The sequence below is a fragment of the Argiope bruennichi genome, chromosome 8, assembly GCF_947563725.1.
Source record: "Argiope bruennichi chromosome 8, qqArgBrue1.1, whole genome shotgun sequence".
NCBI lineage: Eukaryota > Metazoa > Arthropoda > Arachnida > Araneae > Araneidae > Argiope > Argiope bruennichi.
Window position 1 is genome coordinate 40,534,002 of NC_079158.1, and position 21,650 is coordinate 40,555,651.

Genomic DNA, 21,650 nt, shown 5'->3' on the forward strand with positions numbered 1-21,650 from the left:
TTTATTATAATTCGAATAATTTTCAAGATGTAAAAGATTCTACAAATATCATTCTATTGTCTTGTTATCGCATGTTCTCAAACTGATGTCCGTTCTGCTCCAGACACTGCTGACAACGCGAAGCGAAGGAATAGCACACATGATGGAACAATTCCCTTGGGATATTCGTACATTCATGTTCAATGGTTGCCCTCAATTGAACAACGGTTGCAGGTTTATGGACGTCCTGAACAGTTCCATCAGCTTCAAACTTATCTCTAATTCGAGTGATGGTAACTCGTGTAGATGGTTCTTTGTTAAACTCCCTCTTAAATTGTCTTTGCACTTCTACTGCATTTTCATACTTCCAGTAGCATTTTAGAATAAATTTCCTTTCTTCAAATTCAAGTCTGTCTGCCATCACTCGGTTCAATGGGTTCAGTTTGTAAAGAAAGAAGAAATAACTTAGTTATCAGCTGCTAAAATGTGTATACATTTTTTTGGGACACCCTGTATATTTAGTTAAAAATGATATAATACATAAACAACTTAATGTTTACAATTTTACTTATTTACGATATTAACTATCTATAAATATCCATAATCAAGAATCTAGTATTATTTGAAAAAATTCCTAAATATAAGCATACCGACATATCTTTGGTTCAAATACTAAAGAAGCAAAATTCGTTCAGTAATTTTGTGTATTTTTAGAAATGAAATTTCAATGTTTTTTAATGATTCTGTTGTAGCCTGCCATGTGGTGTAGCTAATGTAAATAGCCCTTGGAGAATGGTATGATTATTTTGTTTCCAATCTTCACCAGTCATTTAGTCAGAATAAATGACTTCCGAGTTTTATTTTTTTAACACCATCATCATATTGGATACTAAGATATGCACAAACGCATTAATGCTTAACTATGACTGTGTGACATCTATTACTGTTGCCTTTCCTGAAGCTAGTAGCTATAGAAATGATCTCGGAGATATTTGACTCGGTTATCTTGAGAATATAAACCTCTATGTTGGACATATCATATCTTTTTTTTCTTGTCAAATGTAAGAATAAATTTGTGATAAAATTTATGAATTTTTGATGGATAACAGAAGCAATCAGTTTTTGCAATTAATTTCTCAACTGTTATTAAATGTGTATGGTCAGTAACAGTGTGGGAGGGTGTCTCATGATTATTGAGGATTATATGAAATTGGGGAAGTAGAATGTTGTAAAGAATCGTTGCTTGGGTTGAATAAAGTCCAACATTCACTCTCTCAGATAACACGTATGTTGGTCATAAGGAACCTGTTGCTTTGGAAATCATGTGTTTTAGTGCATGCCAAAGAATGTGCCACTTTGAACAAACTTGGGGAGCAGATAACACTCACAAAAGAATTACAAGAGTTAATCTCGCATTATGAGTAATGAGTAATGTCTCAATTATAGTAATGAATAAATTGAAAGGAGCCGATGTACTGGCATAGGGGTAATGCCCTGTGATCTGGGCATCCCGGGTTCGAGTCCCGGTACGGGTATGGTTGTTGTTTTTCTTCTGTATTCTTTCTGTGAGGTGTGTGAATGTTCCCCCCTGTAAAAAGGGGTTGTGCAAGCGAGTGCGACGCATGAAGTAGCCAAGTCGTAATCTTGACCCTAGTTGGGGCTACTGAAAAAACAAGAAATGCTCTATTCGGTTTAAATCTCTGACAGATCTGTCAGCGGGCTTGTAAAGTGCCATAAGTAACAATAATATAAATTGAAAAGAAATTCTTGTATTTTTTTTCAAACAAATACTGCTGTATAACAGTGTTTAAAAGTCAAAGGAAAAAATTATTTTTTCATTGATCAGCGAATATATAAATTGGGTAAATAGATAAAATTTTATTGAAAAGAATCGATAAGTTGAAAAAAAAATTATGAGCATTATTAAAAAAAAAAAAAAAAAAAAATCAGCTAAATGTTTGGAAATCATGCGAATATCAGAGGCAAAAGTAAATTTACATATTCGGGCGGGGATCTTGCATTGGTCTGAAATAAGAAATACATATTGTCGTGATATTTAAAAAATAAAATTACTGTTGTGAAAAAGCATTAATAAAATATCATTTTTGGACATATAATTTGCTTATTAAACAACATGATGAATTCACCTTCGACAGAAGGAATTCTGATTGCTGAAATGTGAACATATTAATAGATTAAATATTTTCTGTCAGTGAATTAAAATCAGATCTATAAATTATTTTCTAGTGCCAACAAAAGGAATTTGAGTGAAATAATAATATTAGAAAGTAAACAAAATATAGATATTAATATTATTTTTCATATATTAGAAACATCTTTTCAATCTTCAGAACTTGTGTTTGGACCAAATTTAAAAATAACTTGTTTATAAAAAATATATCTGCAACAATTACTTAAAAAAATTGGGAAGAATCTCCTAAACGTTTCAGCAAGATGGTCCGAGAATCTGAACCAAGAAAATTATAAGCTGCACTTGTAAGGCTTTTTTTTCATATCATTTATTTAAATGATCTTGTTGTAAATTGTGAAGAATTTTTTTTTAGTAATCAAATAATATTTTCACCAAAATTTTTTAAAAATTTTATACTTTTATGCCTACTGAAAAAATATTTTATAATGGATTTTCAGTTAAAATATTTAATATGAAGAATTACACATTTCTGAATGTTGATATATATTTTATATCACCGAAATTCTAAGTTCTCAATTCAAGAAAATTTCACTAATTTATTCCATTTCGACTTTTATGTATATCTTTCTGCAATATGATGCAGTCGGTATATACAAAAGAAAAATTTTAGATATAGTAGCAAAAATATAATGCCAGAGAATGAAGCTTTACCTGCTACAGATGATATAAATAGCATACTCCTTTTAAAAACATGCTTAATGAATTACTACAGAGTATCTAGATTAATTTTCTACTACCTTCATAGTTTTTTTTGTTTACTTTTATTAATCTGCTTAGAAAAAAGCTTATTTATTGTATAACATTTCTTCACTAGAAAGATGGTGTTATGTGTAAGAAATCTATTTTTAGATTTCTCTTATCTAATTTTTTTATGATTTTACGCATAATTAATTATATTTTTTTATACGAATAAATTTTATGTTGAAGGATTATAAAATTTAAAAAAATTGAGAATAGAGTATTTTAAAATTAATTTATATTCATATACCTTGAATAAAGTTATCAGTTTCATTCTATAGTATTGCTTAGGAATATAAATTTATAACATATTTCAGACATTTTAAATTAAGCAGTGATTGTTGATATAAAGGCTTGTGATTTTTATAGCTATTAATGAAATAAATAAATTAACTTTCAGTTTAATTAAACCAGTTAAATAATATATGCTTCCGTTTGACAAACAAAACAACAACGTCTAAAATTTGGTAATTGATTAATATATAATATTCATTCAAAGTGTGGTTCATTAACCAATTTTGAACCGTTATACTTCCAATGAATAAAATACTTTAAATGACTTCAATAACTAAATTTTATGTTTAAATTAATACATATATTTCTGAAAAAAATTATATTTAAAAAAATATTTTGACAAATTAATATTTTAAATTAATATATTTCATTCTTTTGTAAGAAAAATTGAACGAATTATTGTGAATTGAAATACAATATTTTATGTAAATAACGCTTCTACGCTCAAAATATGTTAATTGATTCCTTGATTGGCGATTGATGTGACAATGTGACAAGTCTAAAATAAGAATATTCAAAGTTAGTCAAGAAGCATAATCTTCATATTTTCATATATTGCGGTCTTTAAAAATGCAGGCAAAATAGAAATAATGTTAGAAAAAGTTCATAATCTCTAGAATCAGAATCGTGTAGCGAGATTTTCTCAAAGGATGTCATATGTTGTGATCCGTTTACGGATGAGTGTTATTGTAAATCAACACAATACCTGTATTGGACATTTCCTGTCATTTGTTTTGAATGACTAGTTGTAATTTCAATGGTTTCACAGTTACAGACAGCTTTCATTATATCACCAGGAAGTTAATGGAAGAAAGTTAATGGCAGAAATGATATTCTTATTTGAACATTGTGCAAACTTTTCAATTTGAAATTTTGTCTTGCATTGTCTTCTGCTTGCTTTCTGAGATAAAATGAACAATCCATGTTTCATCGCTGTCATGACTTTGAGGAGGTATCATGTTAATGTAATTCCATTAACGTTTGATGCAAGTGTCATAATTTTTGGCATTTATCGAAATGTTAAACAAATGTAAGGGTTACAGACAACATGATAATATCTAGAATAAGAATCGTGTAGCGGGACTTTTTCAAAGGATGTCATATGTTGTGATCCGTTTACGGATGAGTGTTATTGTAAATCAACACAATACCTGTATTGGACATTTCCTGTCATTTGTTTTGAATGACTAGTTGTAATTTCAATGGTTTCACAGTTACAGACAGCATTCATTATATCACCAGGAAGTTAATGGAAGAAAGTTAATGGCAGAAATGATATTCTTATTTGAACATTGTGCAAACTTTTCTATGCCAAAAAAGGCCAATTTGAAATTTTGTCTTGCATTGTCTTCTGCTTGCTTTCTGAGATAAAATGAACAATCCATGTTTCATCGCTGTCATGACTTTGAGGAGGTATCATGTTAATGTAATTCCATTAACGCTTGATGCAAGTGTCATAATTTTTGGCCTTTATCGAAATGTTAAACAAATGTAAGGGTTATAGACAATATTAGTGGATTAAATGTAGCAGACGCAAATGGGCAGCAGTAAAATTAGTAAAAAACACTTGGCACATATTTTCATATACGACCGCCAAGGACTAGGACATTTGCGGATAACGCCGCCTTAGTTTCGTAATTGTGACACAACGATTTGTCATAAAGCACTAAAATGGTCGGCGTTAAACAGTGAAACTCAAATGCATACATTTTGAAATTTACCAAGCAAGGATTGGGATATTAAAGGTATCCTCTGATCTTAAACGGTATTTTATGATCTTTATATCTGCAACCGCGATACAACTATTTGTCGAATAACACTAAAATGAATAGCATAAGAGAGTAAAACCACCTGTCATTCATTTTGATTTTCATTGAATAAAGAGTGAGATATTTATGGAATCCTATTCTTAGTTTCAAAATCGCACCAGCCTTCAGGGTCACCATAGACATTTTGATGATCTTTGTAAAATTCTACTTATCAACAAAGTACTATCTGCTTTTGGGCCATATACTTACATATAGCTGATAATTTTTTTGCTTTTAGAAACTTCATCACAGATCTAGTTTAGCTTAAGAGGAAAATGAAATACAATTCAACATTTTGAACGGCTATATCTGTTGTGAAACGAGTGCTCTAGAAATCACAATTCTGTTATACCATAGCCATGTTGTCAATTTTCCATATGTGCTTATAACCTTTTCCAATTCAAAAATGCCAATAAACGTCGCAACATATTAAGGTATATGCCTATATTCTTCAGTTTTCTGGTAAGTTTTTAACTAGTTTTCAGATATTCAAAATACATTTTATGATAAAATAACTATACTAACAAAAAGTTTCAGTGCAAAGTGATGAAAATATTCCAATTCTAAATTTCTAATTTTGTAAGTCAAGTTTGTATCTCTTTCTGCTTGATAAGAAAAAAAATCATTGGAAAAATACATATAAAGTCAAAATACATTTCCGTCTTTAAATCAAATAAGCGATATTTGTGCTTTGATTCGAAAATGAAGTTATTTTAAAATAAGATAAAGCTTCAAATTTCAAGTTCTTCAAAAAAGAAAAAAGAAGTAAAATATTCGATCAAAATTCGTAGAATTCGATGAAATGTTCTAATAAAACTTAACAGTTATATTCAGTCGCATTTTCTTTCTTATTCCTGTATCCTAGTCTAGAAATGCAGTTAGGTAATTTGAGGAGGAATAAGGGGGGAGGGGGAAAAAGACGATGTAAGAAAAAGAAAAAAAAAAAAATGGTCGAAACAAGCTCATTAAATTTTTCTGGAATCTTTCCTGCTGGGCCTGGCAGTTTCTATTTGTAACTTCGTTTTGCATTTCCGGAACAAATTCGCCATTTCTGCTGAAGATATAGTTTCTAGAAAAGTTGAAAATGTCTTAGAAGTCGAGTTTTAAGTTACACAGTTTTGAAAATAATAAAATTTTAAGGTTGCTTCCTCATGCATGATAGTAAAAATTAGTTTGGCCTGTTGTATAAGTCACAAGAATTTGATCAAAAAATGATTTATTCATGCAGCATGCAAACAAGGATATTTATGAGCAAAATATTCAAATATTTTTAGGAGTTTATTTTCAAAATATGCATGTTGCTTCTAAACAATAAACGAAAATGTAATATTCGAATATAGACTAAGTTTTCAATTTTAGCATGACTTTGTCCTGAGTTGGCTTTTAATTCCTAATAAATTACCATCAGACGATATTTTAAGTACATAAAATACAATTATTTGAAGATTTAAATTTCAAAGACAGCATGATTCAGGTATTTCTTATTTTTTAAAATTTTATTATGTAATGTTTTGTATTTTTTAAAAAAATAATAGAAAATATTTCTTTAAAATTTTTTATCAGGTGATTTTTCATAAAAAATTATTTTTTTATTATCTTATTATTTTTATTTGCTTGTAACGCAGTGATATTTAGGAATGAATTTCAAAAATATTTATTAGATATAGACATTATTATAGAAGAAAGTCATAAAAACTCTATAAAAAGTAATTTTGCTGCTAGTTAGTCAATTGTGAGTTAGTGGCATCAAAGCGAAATTTGACCATGTCTGTTTGCTGAGTTGATTTTAATCACATTAGGTCCAGAACAATTAATAAAGAGCTTTTAACAAAATTGAACATTAAATGTTCATATATTCAAACAGATATTGGAATGCTAATTTAGTGTATGAGGTAGAAGTCTGACTTATCTTTAATGTGGGGGAGAAGATGCTATTCCTGAAGAACATTTAAGGAAAAGAAGCACACATTTGAGTTTAGTTAGAGGAAAACCCATAAAATGTTGACTATCCAGTGAGACAAAAATTCGTAGCTAATACACATATCAGTCTGCCTATTGTTAAAAAAAGACTGGCTGCACAGCTAGAAAATAAATAATTTTCTTTACTCGATTAATGCTCTTATTCCATAGTTAATTCTGTTCCATTCGTGTGTTGCTTACATTTTATGATAATTTTGTAGGTTTATACATGCTTTTTTGCTTCGTTCCTTGACAATTAAACTTTTATCATTTATTTAAACTATATATATATATATATAAAATCCCACAAAAGTTTTATAAAAATTTCAAGTAACACACACACACACAACACACACACACACACACACACACACACACACACACACACACACACACACACACACACACACACACACACACACACACACACACACACACACACACACACACACATGCCTAAGTTTTGGATTTTAATACTTTTAAATTATGAAAAAAAGTTTTTTTGCCTCTTCTTTTTCCATGATATCAGAAGGAAAATTACTGTGTTCAAACGTTTTTCTTTTATTTTGTTGCTATTTGTATATATGCTTTTTGATTACATTTAAATCTATAATTCAATAAAAAGTTTTCACTTCTCAAAATTTTTTCACTTCTATAATTTACAACAAAAATAAGCCTTACAAAGCAAGAAATTGGTTTATAATGGAAAAAAGCGATGTTGCAGTTATAAACAGTGATAAAACAAAAAACGCGAAACCACAAAAGTTTTATAAAAATACAAACAAAAATAAGGAAATTAATAAATCAAAGATATATATTCATAGCGTTTGAAATATACCAGAATATTGCTATCAAATGAATGTTGTAACTTTCTTAATTAATAGATGAACCTCCCCTTTAGTATTCTCTTTAACTCAGTATATTACAACAAAAATTTCAAATGTTTGTTCTAGAAATCTTCGTACATTCATTATGAGATGTTTGATAAAAAGTGTAAAATTGTGACTCATTAATATTTCTACAAAGTTCGTCTTAAGAATTGAGATGAAAATTTTATTGTAAATAAAATAAAATGCAGCTCAAAATTACACATTTAATACTAAACTTCAGATTTCTTTGAAACCAAGCAATAAAATTTTAATATTTGTAATATATATCGTTTAATGGTTTTAAGATGCTGAAAAGTTATTCCAAAGTGAGGCAGCCTATTGTAACGACTTTTCACAAAATCTGTGATTTTAAACAAGGACCAAATTAAATTCATATGATACCAACATTTTATTTTTTAATACAACCAAAGCAGTTATTTAAAATATAACGGAACAATACTTTAAAAACAAAGAAACATTTTCCAATTTTTACAAAACTTTATTAGAATGCATTGAAATTAGTATATTTGTATCGATTTAAGAAATAATCAAATATTTAAGATCATTCAGAGAAGTTGAGATTAAATTTTGCCTTGTATGCCCTCATATTTAATTATTTAAACCAAACTAGATGCAGATTAAAATTAGATGAACTTATGCTCAACAAAGATTTCTAAATGAGAATGGATTACCTTCTCTGTTATAAGTGCTGTAACAATATTTATCAGGAAGACTGAAATATTTTATTTTTCGACACAACTTTGTAACTTTTAGAATAATGAAATTCGATCAAAACAACATGAATACTTAATCACATTTGAAACGTTTTATTTAATATTTCTGCTTTACATTTCGTATTTGATATTCTCTTTGTTTACATTCCACGTTATGAGGTCCGTTATGATTAAATACTGGTTTGTCAGTAAAGCAAAAATTTCACTTTTCAGTTATGTTATTGAAATCTGAAATGCCGCAGTTCTTTCCAAAATTATTTCATTTGTATGAATATTTGAATGTCCTTTAGATTGCTTTTATTGATCTCAAGAGAGAGTTAAATCAATGAAATATTCCGTTAGTAAACATGATTACGAATGATTTTGTTAAATTAAAATGTATCAGTACTGTTCTGTTAAGATGAAATTCAACTTAATGATTTTTAAAAGCAAATGAAAACGTGCTGTGCATCGTTTCTTTGTGCTGTACCCAATATAATATAAGATGAAATCGAAGATTCTCAGACTTTATGAGAATCCGTCTTTATTTAGATTTGAATTTAATTTTTCTGTCGCGAATGCGTGACTATCTTTTAGTTAGAGGGATTTTTTTAAATCCATATAATAAAGAAGCATTGAGTGGTACATTGCGCGCGTGAGCTACGTCTTTTTTTAAATTTTTTGCTTTCATTTTTACAAAAACGATGTCACGTAAAAGAGAAGTAAGAAGAATATGAGCAATCAATGGGGACATTTCAATGTGGTTGCCATTAAACAAAAATAAATATTACACTTTTAAATTTATTTCTGATTATTTTAATGCTGGCAGCTATTTATATTATTCTATTTTTCATTTTGGGAAATAATCTTGCTGTGTTTGTGATATAGATGTGTCATTATTTTGTGAAATGCATATTAAAAAAAAGGAGGGGGATACATTTTTTTAACAGAGCAGTTAACTGTTTCTTCAAGATTTTTATAAAAAATACAAGGGAGATAATACGAAATTCGGAAATAAAGTTAGTGATTTATGTGAAATAGAAAGAGGTAATCTGTTAATTCGGTAAAATAAAGTGCTGAATGTACGTATTCACATTTGTTGATGAGATATAATATGCTGTCTTGTTTAGCACTCCACGTAAACATTATACTGTCTGTACTGAGGTACTTGCATCAAAAATGTATTCATAAAAATTATTTTAGTTTTAAAAATTTCTTTAGATTAGTGGTGTAATCTTGATTTTGAAGAAAATATAAATCTCACATTAATAATTTCATTTCAATAAAGTACATCTGGTTGCTTCTTCATATCAGTCTTTATCTGGTATCAAAACTTGAATAAGTTGAGTGAAACATATTTAAAAAATAAAACACCTGCCTAATCCACTCACGATGGATTGCCTGAATATAATCATCATTTTTGCTTGCAAAAAAAGCTCTCGTGTTAGTATCGTATGAAAAATTAGCGTTTAATTTAATAGTAACACCCATTTTGGAAGCAATAACCATTTTGGGCTATTTCGGTATGCACCAAGAAATTTTGAGCCCCGGATAGATGATGAAGACGTAGAAAAACAGGTGTATTTTCTTCAAGCTTCCACACAAAACCAACAAGCGGATGTTTATTCCATGGCTTCATATTTAAAGTCTATCAAGTTACATATATAGTCTTAATTATAGTAGAACCGGATTACGAACCTAGAGTTCTCCAGATTTCAATTGTAACTAAACGCCACCGCACCCCTTGAAATTAAGAGTAAGACTAGCTAATTTAAGGCAAATTCGATAGCATAAAAATGAGTGACATGATTTGCGATGAACAACTTTTACAGATTTAAGTAGAAAACCGATGCGACATGTTAACAAAAAGTATTCTCAAAATAATTTCAAAGTTCTATTTCATTCTATTAAATAATAAAGCATTTAAAAAGTAATTTAATTTATCAACAAACCTTAATAATTATTATAAAACGATTTAAAAAGTATCTTTGAGAGAGTTGGTATCTTTTTACAGAAATTGCTGATTTACAATAGAAAATAATATATAGAGGCGATTCGAATGTCTAGTTCTAAACATCGAAGCATGATATGTTTCAGGTATGCTTTATTTGTGCCAATATCATTTTTTTAACATTTATTTAATTATACACCAGCAATAACATGCACAATAAACGTATCGTTATATCGCTGCAATGTGCGTTTGTATAAATGCAATAACAGAAATAATGAAAAATCCGGGGATAAAATAAACTTAAGAATATTTTTAAAATTTTATTAAAATTAAAAACAAAAACAGCATCTCTGAAAAGTTATTTTTTAAATCTTAAAAATAGTATAAAATATGGTTATTGCCCGATAATAAATTTGATATCAAGGAAGAAAATTAATGAAAATATTAATTAAAATTTTGGCTATATATTTCCTAATAAGCATTTGCTACCAAAGAAGTAACTAAGTGCCAAATATGGTGGAATCAATTATTTGACTCCCAGCGTGTTTTAAAGAGATTTATTGTATGCCTATCAGGATTTATAGAGTATATCCAGATTATAAATATTACTTTTTATAAAATTAATACAGCAATATATAAAATGTGAGTATTTTTTTGATTAAGGAGTTAGATTATTCGTCTTTGTAACAATCTAATACCATTGTATCAGTGTTTTGTTTTAAATGGATAATAATTTTATTACGATTATTTTCTAATCTATATACAATAGGCAAAAAAACGTCTAATTATTTTCACTTTTACAATTACTTTCTCCTTTATGAAACAATGAGCGATATCTTGATGTTGTCATCAATTATAGAGCTAACAATAATTTTTCTCAAATTATAATAATTCTCTTTACAGGGCAGCTATTGTGTCAAAAGACATTGAGTGGAAATGTTCTGCTTAATTTACACTGAGGTGGCAATAGCAATATACAAATTTACAATATACAAATAACAGATATCGCTTACAAAATGTATAAATGGGCAATACGGTGGCAGGACTTTCAATTGCATTCAAGTGGTTCAAGTGAAAAGCTTTATGACGTGATTATGGCCGCACGACGAGATTTAATAAACTGAACGGGGTATGGTAGTTGGAGCTAGGTGCACAAGACATTTCATTTCCGAAATCTTTAGGGAAATCAAAAGTATCCGAGATCTACAGTATCAAGAGTGTGACGAGAATACTTAATTTCACGCATATCCTCCCATCATGGACAACGCAGTGGCTTTCTCCCTGTACTTTATGACCGAGACCAGCACTGTGGATTGACTTGTCGACTATGGATAGACTTGCCAATGTTAACAGAAAAACAGCATTAGATAAAATTACTGGAGAAATCAATGTGAGGCCTACGACGGACGTATCAATTAGGATAATGTGGCGAAATTTGGCTTTAATGGGTTAAGGTAGCCGAATATCAAGTGTATTTACTAACAACACGAAATCGTCTGCAGCACCTCTCCTGAGGTCATGGCCATACATGGCCATATCGGTTGAACCTTAGATGACTAGAAAACCGTAGCTTAGTTAAATGAATCACGATTTCAGTTGGTAAGAGCTGATGGTAGGTCGGAGTGTGATCCAAGTTATCAACAAAGCACTGTGCAAGCTCGTGGTGGTTTCATAATGCTGTGGGCTGCTTTTACATAGAATGGATTGAGTCTTCTAATCCAACTCGACCGATCACTGACAGGAAATGACCATGTTCAGTTACTTGGAGACCACTTGCAGGCATTTAAGGACTTCATATAACCAAACAATTATGGAATTCTTATAGATGACAATGCATCATGTCAACTGTTCGCGAATAGCTTGAAGAACATTCTAAACAATAATCCCAGTGAATGATTTCGTCACCTAAATCGAGGAACATGAATCCAATCGAATCTTTATGGGTCGTAATTGTGAGATGAATTCGTGCAATATTTTCGCAATGATGGACTTTTATAGAGTCAGCCTGGCTCAATATTTCTGATAGCGTTGAGTTCATGCCACCTCGAGTTGCCGCATTTCACAGGGCGAAAGAAGGTCCAACACATTATTAAGAATCACATGACTCTTGTCACCCATCGTTTGATTTATGATCTTGATTAAAATTTAATGTTTCCATAAAAGATTACGTAATTATACTAATCTTTATATATTAATTTTAATATTAAAATGAATTATTTTACAAGTTTTTGCTCTTCAATCAATAGCAATGATATAACCATTGCAACTAAATTTCCTTCAAGGAACTTCATTGATCCCTCCCCCCCCCTCCTCTCTTAAGATCAATAAAGAATTCGAAATTTTTTTAAATAATAGTTTTGAAACAGGTCCACAAATGGAACTGATTACAATTTCAGTGGGAATTGATCAAAACTATCAGCCTTGTTAGATGAAATATGATGCTTCAATCAATACTCAATGGCCGATTGAATATAAGAACAGTATCTGTGATTCTCTTAATTTATAAATTTTGCTGCTGGTAGAATATTATATATATCCACTTCATTTGAGTTTAGTGTTTCAAATGAAAAAAAAAACATAAAAAACATTCATAGCAATTTGGCGACAATAATTTGAGCAACTAGGCAGTCTTCGCACAGAATATTTAGACGATATGTTCTTAAAATGATAAAGTAATTAAAATTTATATATTTTGTTTAAATTATAGTTTATTTTGAGATTTTTTTTATTAATCTAATTTAAAAAGTGAAATTTTTAAATAAAATGTTGGCGAGTTATTCACCGAAGATATATCCATAAGAATAGTGCAATCAACACTCAATGAACGAAGTGAAGTGACCGACCTTGAAGTGTGAATTTATATGAGTCCGGTGACCGGTTATCAGGACCAATCACATGACTAATTGTTCAATTACCATTTTGCACCTTTGGGGCTAAAAGGATCATTATGATCGAAATCATGTGTTAATTTCATTAATCTCTTTTAACTTTATGTGTTTGTATTAACGGGATATCTATTGTTAATTTACTTATTAAAAGAGATAGCTGGTGTAATAATAACAATTAATTTCATGTTGCAATAAATTGCTCCCAAGTTCATGTGAAAAATATTTTAAAATATTCGAACATTCCAATTTCAAGGAATTGGGTCTTCATATTAATATCATTCTTCATTTTCTCTAATTGCATGTAATTATGGGTCATCATTTTCTGACTTAATTAATGATAATTATTGTTGTTAGCATAATTATACTTCTAATATGACTATAAGCTTCACGATTATAATTATTAAAATATTGAAGTCATTATCAAAATCATGAAATATCCATAATAATATAAGTAAAAATCATGGGCTAGCAAAATGATTGTGTCAATTAAATATCCAATCGATTAAGTACCCAAAATGCACTGAAAAAATTCTGGAACATTTTTAATAATCTAATAAATGTTCTTACTCTATTCATTGGAGTTCCCCAGAAATCATTGTAGAGCAAATTGGATAGAGGAGCTGTAGGCCTGAGGTCCATATTTTCTCTAATAGCTGGTTGGTCATCGAATACTAAGCCACAGGTTAGGCTGTTCAAATAGCAGAGAAAAGCAGACACCCCGATCACCCAGGAACACCAATTTGTATGCACAGTCTGTAAAAAAAAAGATATTATCTGTAAAATGTCACAGATGTCACAATGTAAAACACCTTCAAATAAAAGTCATGCCATATTTTCCTTTCAATAAAGTAATTTACTATCATCTAACTCATGAAACAAAGAAAAATAAAATAAAATATTCTTTTAAAATTGAAACAGAAAATAATTACCATAATATCAAATAGAATATTAAAGATAAAATAGCACATTTCATTATTTAATTGCATAGTTATAGTAAATTATAGATACAGGGTGTCCTGAAATAGACTGACGATTTGAAAAGATGCGCAACAGGAAAATGCCATCTATTGTTAATTTTTTGAATTAAAACCAAAAACAGTAGGAGGAAAAATTTATGTCCTGTCACATATGAATTTGTTGCAAGATTTTTTAAAAAAATCTTTAAAGTTTTCATATTATGCATGCATTGCATGTCAGTCTATTTCGGGTCACCATGTATATTTACGTTAAGCTATTATTTTGAAATTAAGTGAACAGATTTCAGGCAAGTATTCACACATTATAATTAATGGTGAAGACTTGACGATTCGTTGGCGATAATTCCGTTGACGAAAGCAAACAACAAACAATCTAAATGTTTGTTAATTTGCTACGTTTGGCGAATTTTGGCTCTTTTATTCTTATTTAATAAGTATTCATCAGTGCATACTTGTTCATATTATATTATACAATCAGAAATGGTGCGTAATATTGAGAAAAGTATGGTAATAATCTGCCATCATTGAACATTATTTACTCTGTGGTTTACCATATTCGTATTATCAAGATATTATACGACAATTTTTTGACGTTGTTCGGCATTGCGAATGCTGTTCAAAATCGCGAAGATGTTGTAACGATATTGTTGAGCATTTGATGTTAATAGAGATATAAAAATACCTCCAAGAACTAAAAAAAATCATTTAATGCTTTAAAATATGCTACATGTGGCTTATGCTAAAATGTGGTTTTATTTCCATTTATCTATGCAAACGGTCTCTTCCTATCAGTATTCGTTTCTGAATTTTTGATTTTTATCTTTACGTTTAATAATCTTTTAGATAAGTAAACACAAAAATATCCATTAGTATATTTATTTTTAATTGACTTTAACTATGCATCACTTGCTTCTCAGAATTTAGTAATTGTTATTACAGTGCATTGTAATGTATTACAGTGAAACTTTAACCACTTAATGGCCACTTAATACCATTTATGAAGAGCTGAAAGTACTAAAACCAAATCCAATAGGAGGTAAGTAATTTAAGGACCTATAGGGCATTTAAACCATTAATATTTCGAAATTTTTTTAATGATTTTATTTGACAACAGATATCCTTTTCAATACTTTTTGGTATTGCGCATATGTGTAAGTTAACTAATTTGAAAAATATTGTCAAAAATGTTGAGGACAATCTTCACTTTTCACTCAGAAACATTTATTTTAAAGTTAATTTTCTCAACACCACGTTTTCAGAGCTTGTGCGAAGGATTAAGCTAAAATGATTCATCGTATCAATATGAAATTTTCCGGGTATGTTTATACACACATAATAAATAAAATCATGCAAAATCAAAGGATTATTATGTATATATTTTTTCAGTGCTTGCTGATATGCTGCAAATGTTTTTTAAAGTGTTGTCATGTTTTATCAAAATAAAAAGTAAAACAACTCTATTAAATCTATCAAAATATTTATCGCTTTGCATGATTATGAAGTTATGTTCTTCGGGAGTAAATTAGAGAAAAATTTGTTAATATAAGTAGCTTATTTTCTTTATTCTTTGCACTCAAGCAAATTCTGTTTTCGAAAATTTATACGGATAATTTTTTGCACAAATATTTTAATTAATGAAATTTATTTAACTGACTTAAAAATTACACATTATAAGGTTAAATGTCTTCATATATATTACAATATATAATATAACTTCACATATAAATGTCTTCATGTATAACAATCAAACATATCTTCAGCAAAAGAAAATTAAAATATTTCATTTCATCATTTTGATTTTTAGTTATAAAGTAAACGTATTCCAGCAAAATTTAGAGCAGCTAAATAATTGGCATCTCACCTATTAAGATACTTATAGTAAGAATATAAAATGCCCTTCGCTATAAGCTACAGTGTTAAGTTACGATAAGCTACAATGTTCTCTTTCCAGACGCTGTATAACTTAAGAGGATTAATTCATGCTTAATTGCTTGTCTGACGTATTAAGCACGGAATAAGAAAAACAGAAGCGAAGTATTCTTACGAAAATGCTTGACAAATTGTTTACTTAGGAGCCTTAAAATATTCCTTCGTGTTTTATTTTTTGGGAAAAAGCTTTTATTCAGCAATATAATTTAATGTACTAAGCTACATATGCTTACAATTAATACTAATAAATATCTCTAATAAGATAAGTATAGTCTTAAAACAACAAGTTTTCATCTGGGAAATCTTTAAGCTTTAACAGGATTATTCAGTGTTCAGTTGTGCATGTATTAAATTGTAGATCGCGATCTGAGCATGCGTATAACTACAAATAATTTGTAATAGTTTTCATTTTTCTAAAATCTTTTTTGAAGGGCGTTCTATACTCTGTCCAGTTTAGTTCTTATATGTATGGAAAATTATTGATCTCTCAAATTTTGATCCATTGAGTTCCAAGCACAAAATATTCCTTAATTTGAATTATCTGGTTTAATAATTATTTGGTTTCAATATTATTATTAACAATTCATTTATTATTTATAATAAAAAGTTTTATAGTCCAATTTGTCCCTGAGGCACATAGAAAAATCTGAATGACCGAATCAACATAACAGCATTTGGAGGGAACTGAGGTTAAGTCTTAAGAACCATCACCGGCTACAGTACAATCTTTCCCATGTGAGCTACGTCTCATCATTAATAGGGAGTTACCAACCCTACACCATTTCTATACCCACCCGGTTGGGAGAGAATCAACTACCATCTAGAAGCGTCTTATAATATATTTGAGGGGCCCCCGGTGGGTGAAAAAGTTTCATAAATCCTATTGTTACAAATTCATTTCAAGATTGGTTATAAACAACATTTTTAGCATCTTATTATATTGGTTGCATTGCACTGAAGAACATTCACAGTCTCGGGTGGAAATTTATTAGAAGGCAGGAAAAATATGAATGTTTGACTGACTATTTTGAGTTAATTCAATTTTGCTCAGATTTTCTCTCATAATTTCTTAATTAAATGTTTATAAAATTATTATTTTTGGAAGCTAAAAATATCATAGTTGACATAGTAATAGACCTTATGCAAGTAGACCAATTTCAGTGGCAAAAAACTAGATACTTAATCATTGATTTTCTATCCCCCCCTCACCACCACACGTTTCTGACAGAAACATGTAAAACATTACTTCTTTGCATGCATCGGTAACTAATAAGAATTATCCATGTTTTTTGTGCAAGCATAATATAAAATAGTGTTTTCTTTTTGTGTAATAAGGGTACAATTTATCGTAGTTGATAGACAATACTAAATTAATATTTTATTGTTATAATATAACGAAGCCGAAATAATTAGTAGCTGAAAGAGATCTTATATATGAAGATATTTAATTTAAACTAAATAGTATTAATTTATTAATTATCATAACTTTATAACATAAACTCTATGAATAATTACTGTTTGGTAGCATACATTAATGGGAATTGTTTACTATTTTACAATATTATTTAGAAAAATACAAGATTTCACATAAATATTATAGATTTAGTTTTTGTTATTTGAAACCAAAAGATTTATTTATGAATTGAAGAATTGATGATGTCTGAAATAACATTTTAATGAATTGGATTGAAATTTTTTTCGTAAGCAGTTAAAGAATAAAATTTTTATTCGGTATAATTTCACAATAAAAAAACAACAACAAAATTTTTTTGAATGAACCAAAGCTACGCATTTGTCGGAAGAAAATACTATGCGACAAAGTTTCCGAAAATTCTTTATTCTGAAAGAAGAAAGCGTGGAAATTTAGTTAGTGTAAACCTGTGACAAGCAATTTTTAGAATGGAACCCTGCTTTCGTTACCATTTCTAAAATGCATGACCGTACACACAGGTAATGGACAAACTTCTCCCCGTGGAGCTTACCCTGAATTTTAGAGAACGAAGTTATTACAGCAGACGTGACTCATTAGGTTCGAAACTTTTTCTGCAAACGACCCTGCCGGAGAATGCCTAACCCCTGTGTGAGTGATCGCGCCAAATTAGATTGGGGAAGAAGGAAGATAGAGTTTCCTGGTCTTAAATTCGTTTTTGTTCTATTTAGAAATGAAATTCAAAAAGAAAGTGACAATAGTACTAAGTTTGATTAACTTAGTAAGCAGTTTTCACCCTGAAAATATTATCATTTCCTCCTTTAGTTGTATAAATTATTTAGAGACACTTAATATTTATGCATAAGGAAATGTAATATATATAAATGAGAATAATTAATATTTAATAACAATAATTAGGTAATTTAATGTCTAAAAATAAAATCAATATTTGAAAACGAATTTTAATTATATTAGTCCATTTAAATAAATAAAAAAAAAAGCGGATGTCGACATTTAGTTTTGTTTTTATTTCAAATCATTGTAATTGAAAAAGTAACAACGCATATGCTGGGGTCCTGGCATAGGGGTAGCGCTTCTTCACCGTGATCTGGGCGTCCCGGGTTCAAGTCCCGATTTGGGCATGGTTGTTCTGCCGTTGTTCTGTTTGTGAGATGCGTGAATGTGCCCTCCTGTAAACAGGGGCTGAGTAGCAATGTCGCACTCTTGGCCTTAGTTGGCGCTACTATAAAAACAAGCGACTCTCCGGCTTAAATCGCTGTCTTCGTAACAGCGGGCTTGTCCGTGGCAAGTGCCATAACAAACAACAACGTATGGTATGAAAATTCGTAAACTAATTTCGATTTTACTAGATGCCTTCTGCGATCAGCTCATCAGCCAAGATATTCATAGCATATTTTAATGTCAGCCAACTCGGATAAACTACATCGTATCACACTAAATGAAAATGTTATTTTAAGTTATTGTTTGTTTGTTTCTTATGGCACTTGCCACTGACAAGCCCGCTGTTACGAAGACAGCGATTTAAGCCTGAGGGGGAACGTCTCTTATTTTTTATAGCAGCGCCAACTAGGGCCAAGAGTACGACTTTGCCACTCACGCATCACTCATTCGCTTGCACAACCCCTTTTTACAGGAGGGCACATTCACACATCTCACAGATAGAACAACAGAAGAACAACCATGCCCAAACCGGGACTCGAACCCGGGACGCCCAGATCACGGGGAAGAACCGCTACCCCTATGCCAGGACGCCGGCATTTTAAGTTATAATTGCTCCATTAATATATAGCATTCTGATCAGTAAGCTACGCCTTAGAGCGTGCTTTTAGTTAGTATAAAAACAGTTCTAATTGGCAAAATATTTTCAGTTATTAAGGTTGGAACCTCTGTCATTTTCGGTATCTCTAGAAAATAGAGGGAAGATGATGGTAGGTGACCATCGATGATGAGTCTAAGTGTCCTAAAGTTGCATATGAGATAAAAATTGGTGAAATCGATATAGTCGTCTGAGGAAATTGCCGTTCCTTTTTTGCAAACAGAAAGTGAAATGAAGTCATGTTTTAGAGACTTCTTTCGAAATTAAAAGATAGTTCAGACAGTAGGTGAATGACATATCGAGAAATCAAGAGCTTTCATATGATATAAAAATTATTAAAATCTCATCTGTGTTGAAGCTTGGGAACTGGTTATTTGGTTTTTCTAATAATTTTAAACATACAGATGGGGCTCTGGCGATTGTCCCCAATAATAATCAAATTAAAAATATTATAATATTTCTTTCTCTAAAATTTGTATCCTAACAGGTTGTATTTTCTCAAGTAGACTCCCATAGAGGGGCACCTCAGAAATAGAGATGAGAAGCTTCAGGTATGGTGGTTGTTTCTCGCCATCCTGGTGGGTACAGAAAGAGGTAGGAGTTGGCTATTTCATCGATGACGAGACGTACTTCCCACTGGAAAGGTTGTACCATGGCCGGTTAAGGCTCTTAGACTAAACCATAGTTCCCACCAGTGTTGCTGTCCCGGCTGTCCGGCCATTCAGTTTGTTTTTCGTGTGCCTCAGGGTGGATTGAAGTAATAATTTGTGACTATGATTTCCCCAAGTAGGAAACTAATGCTAATATGATGAATTATCAAAATTTAACTTCAAAATATCTTACGAACTCATGGTGTCTCAATGCTATAATTTTGTCTTACTGTAGGGTCGTGAGTTCGATGCAAACATAAATTATTCAAAGAAATGAACATATTTCCATCAATGGATGCTTTCAACTCATCAATTAACAATTTATCTTAGACACATTTTCAAAATGAAAACCACAGGCATTAAACTTAATAAGTGCGGAGAAAACCAGTCTTTTTTCTGATTCCCTTTTTTCAACATAATTATATTAAGATAGAACCACTCTTCGTAATGATGAATAACTCTTTCATTTTTTTGTTTGTAAAATCGTGTTTTTTTTCGGAAAAAATATTTAATTTCAGCGCACATATTTATTACATATTAATATTTTTTAATCTTCCCTACATATGAATGTCATTTAAATAAAAAAAAGGAATGCACTTAGTTTAACATATTATTCGAAGCAATCTGCTTTATTATAGCATGGATTTCACAGTTTATCTATCATTACTTATACTTTTGAATGCACCTCAGTTTTACCATGATGAAATTGGGCCCGAGATGGCGCTATATGATATTACCTTCATGAGATTAGTTTAGTTTAGTTTAGTTATATTAACATCCCGTTGTAAAGCAACACTAGGGCTAAACTGGGACGGACCTCGTAATTTTGAACCGCGATCAGATGACAAGGACGACAACTGAGCTGGCACCCCCCTCTCCACACCACACCACACCGGCATGAGGACGTTTGGCATGACGGATTTACCGTGCAACAGACCCCCTTACAAGACGGTGGAATCGGGTCTCGAACCTGATACCCTATGGCTCATGAGCAGAGCTCTTACCACCAGGCCACCGCGGCCTTTACCATCATGAGAGCAGATAGCAAAAGGCTCTGATAGTTAGTTTTAAAAACGTGTTTTTTTTGTCTGTGGGAAAGTGCGTTTTTCCAGGAAAGACACCTTTACAGATAAACTTAAAAAGCAAAAATATTAACTATAAATATATAAGTAAAAAAAAAGCAATAAACTCGAGTCGAATCGAGGTTCCACAACACACGCGTCATTCGTGTTGCTCTGGTGAATAACTGCACTGCACACATTTCGAAGCGCAAGTTGAATATACTTATTCTAATAATTAATTTTAATTTTTTTTTTTTTTTGCGTGTGTCAAATCGCGTCTTTTTAGAGAAGACGCTTATGCAGATAAACTAAAAAGGCAAAACCTTATCTAAATATAAAGTTTAATCCAAATCGTT

The 21,650-nt window shown here is 30.4% G+C and overlaps 1 protein-coding gene across 1 annotated transcript in view; it reads right to left on the minus strand.

Moving 5' to 3' along the window:
* LOC129980889 (protein O-mannosyl-transferase Tmtc3-like) overlaps positions 1-21,650 on the minus strand; it is a 271,909-nt gene that overhangs the window by 131,458 nt on the left and 118,801 nt on the right. The window contains exon 2 of the mRNA XM_056091343.1: positions 13,979-14,164. Coding sequence (XP_055947318.1) covers positions 13,979-14,164 — 186 coding nt within the window. The remainder of the gene's footprint in view (positions 1-13,978; positions 14,165-21,650) is intronic.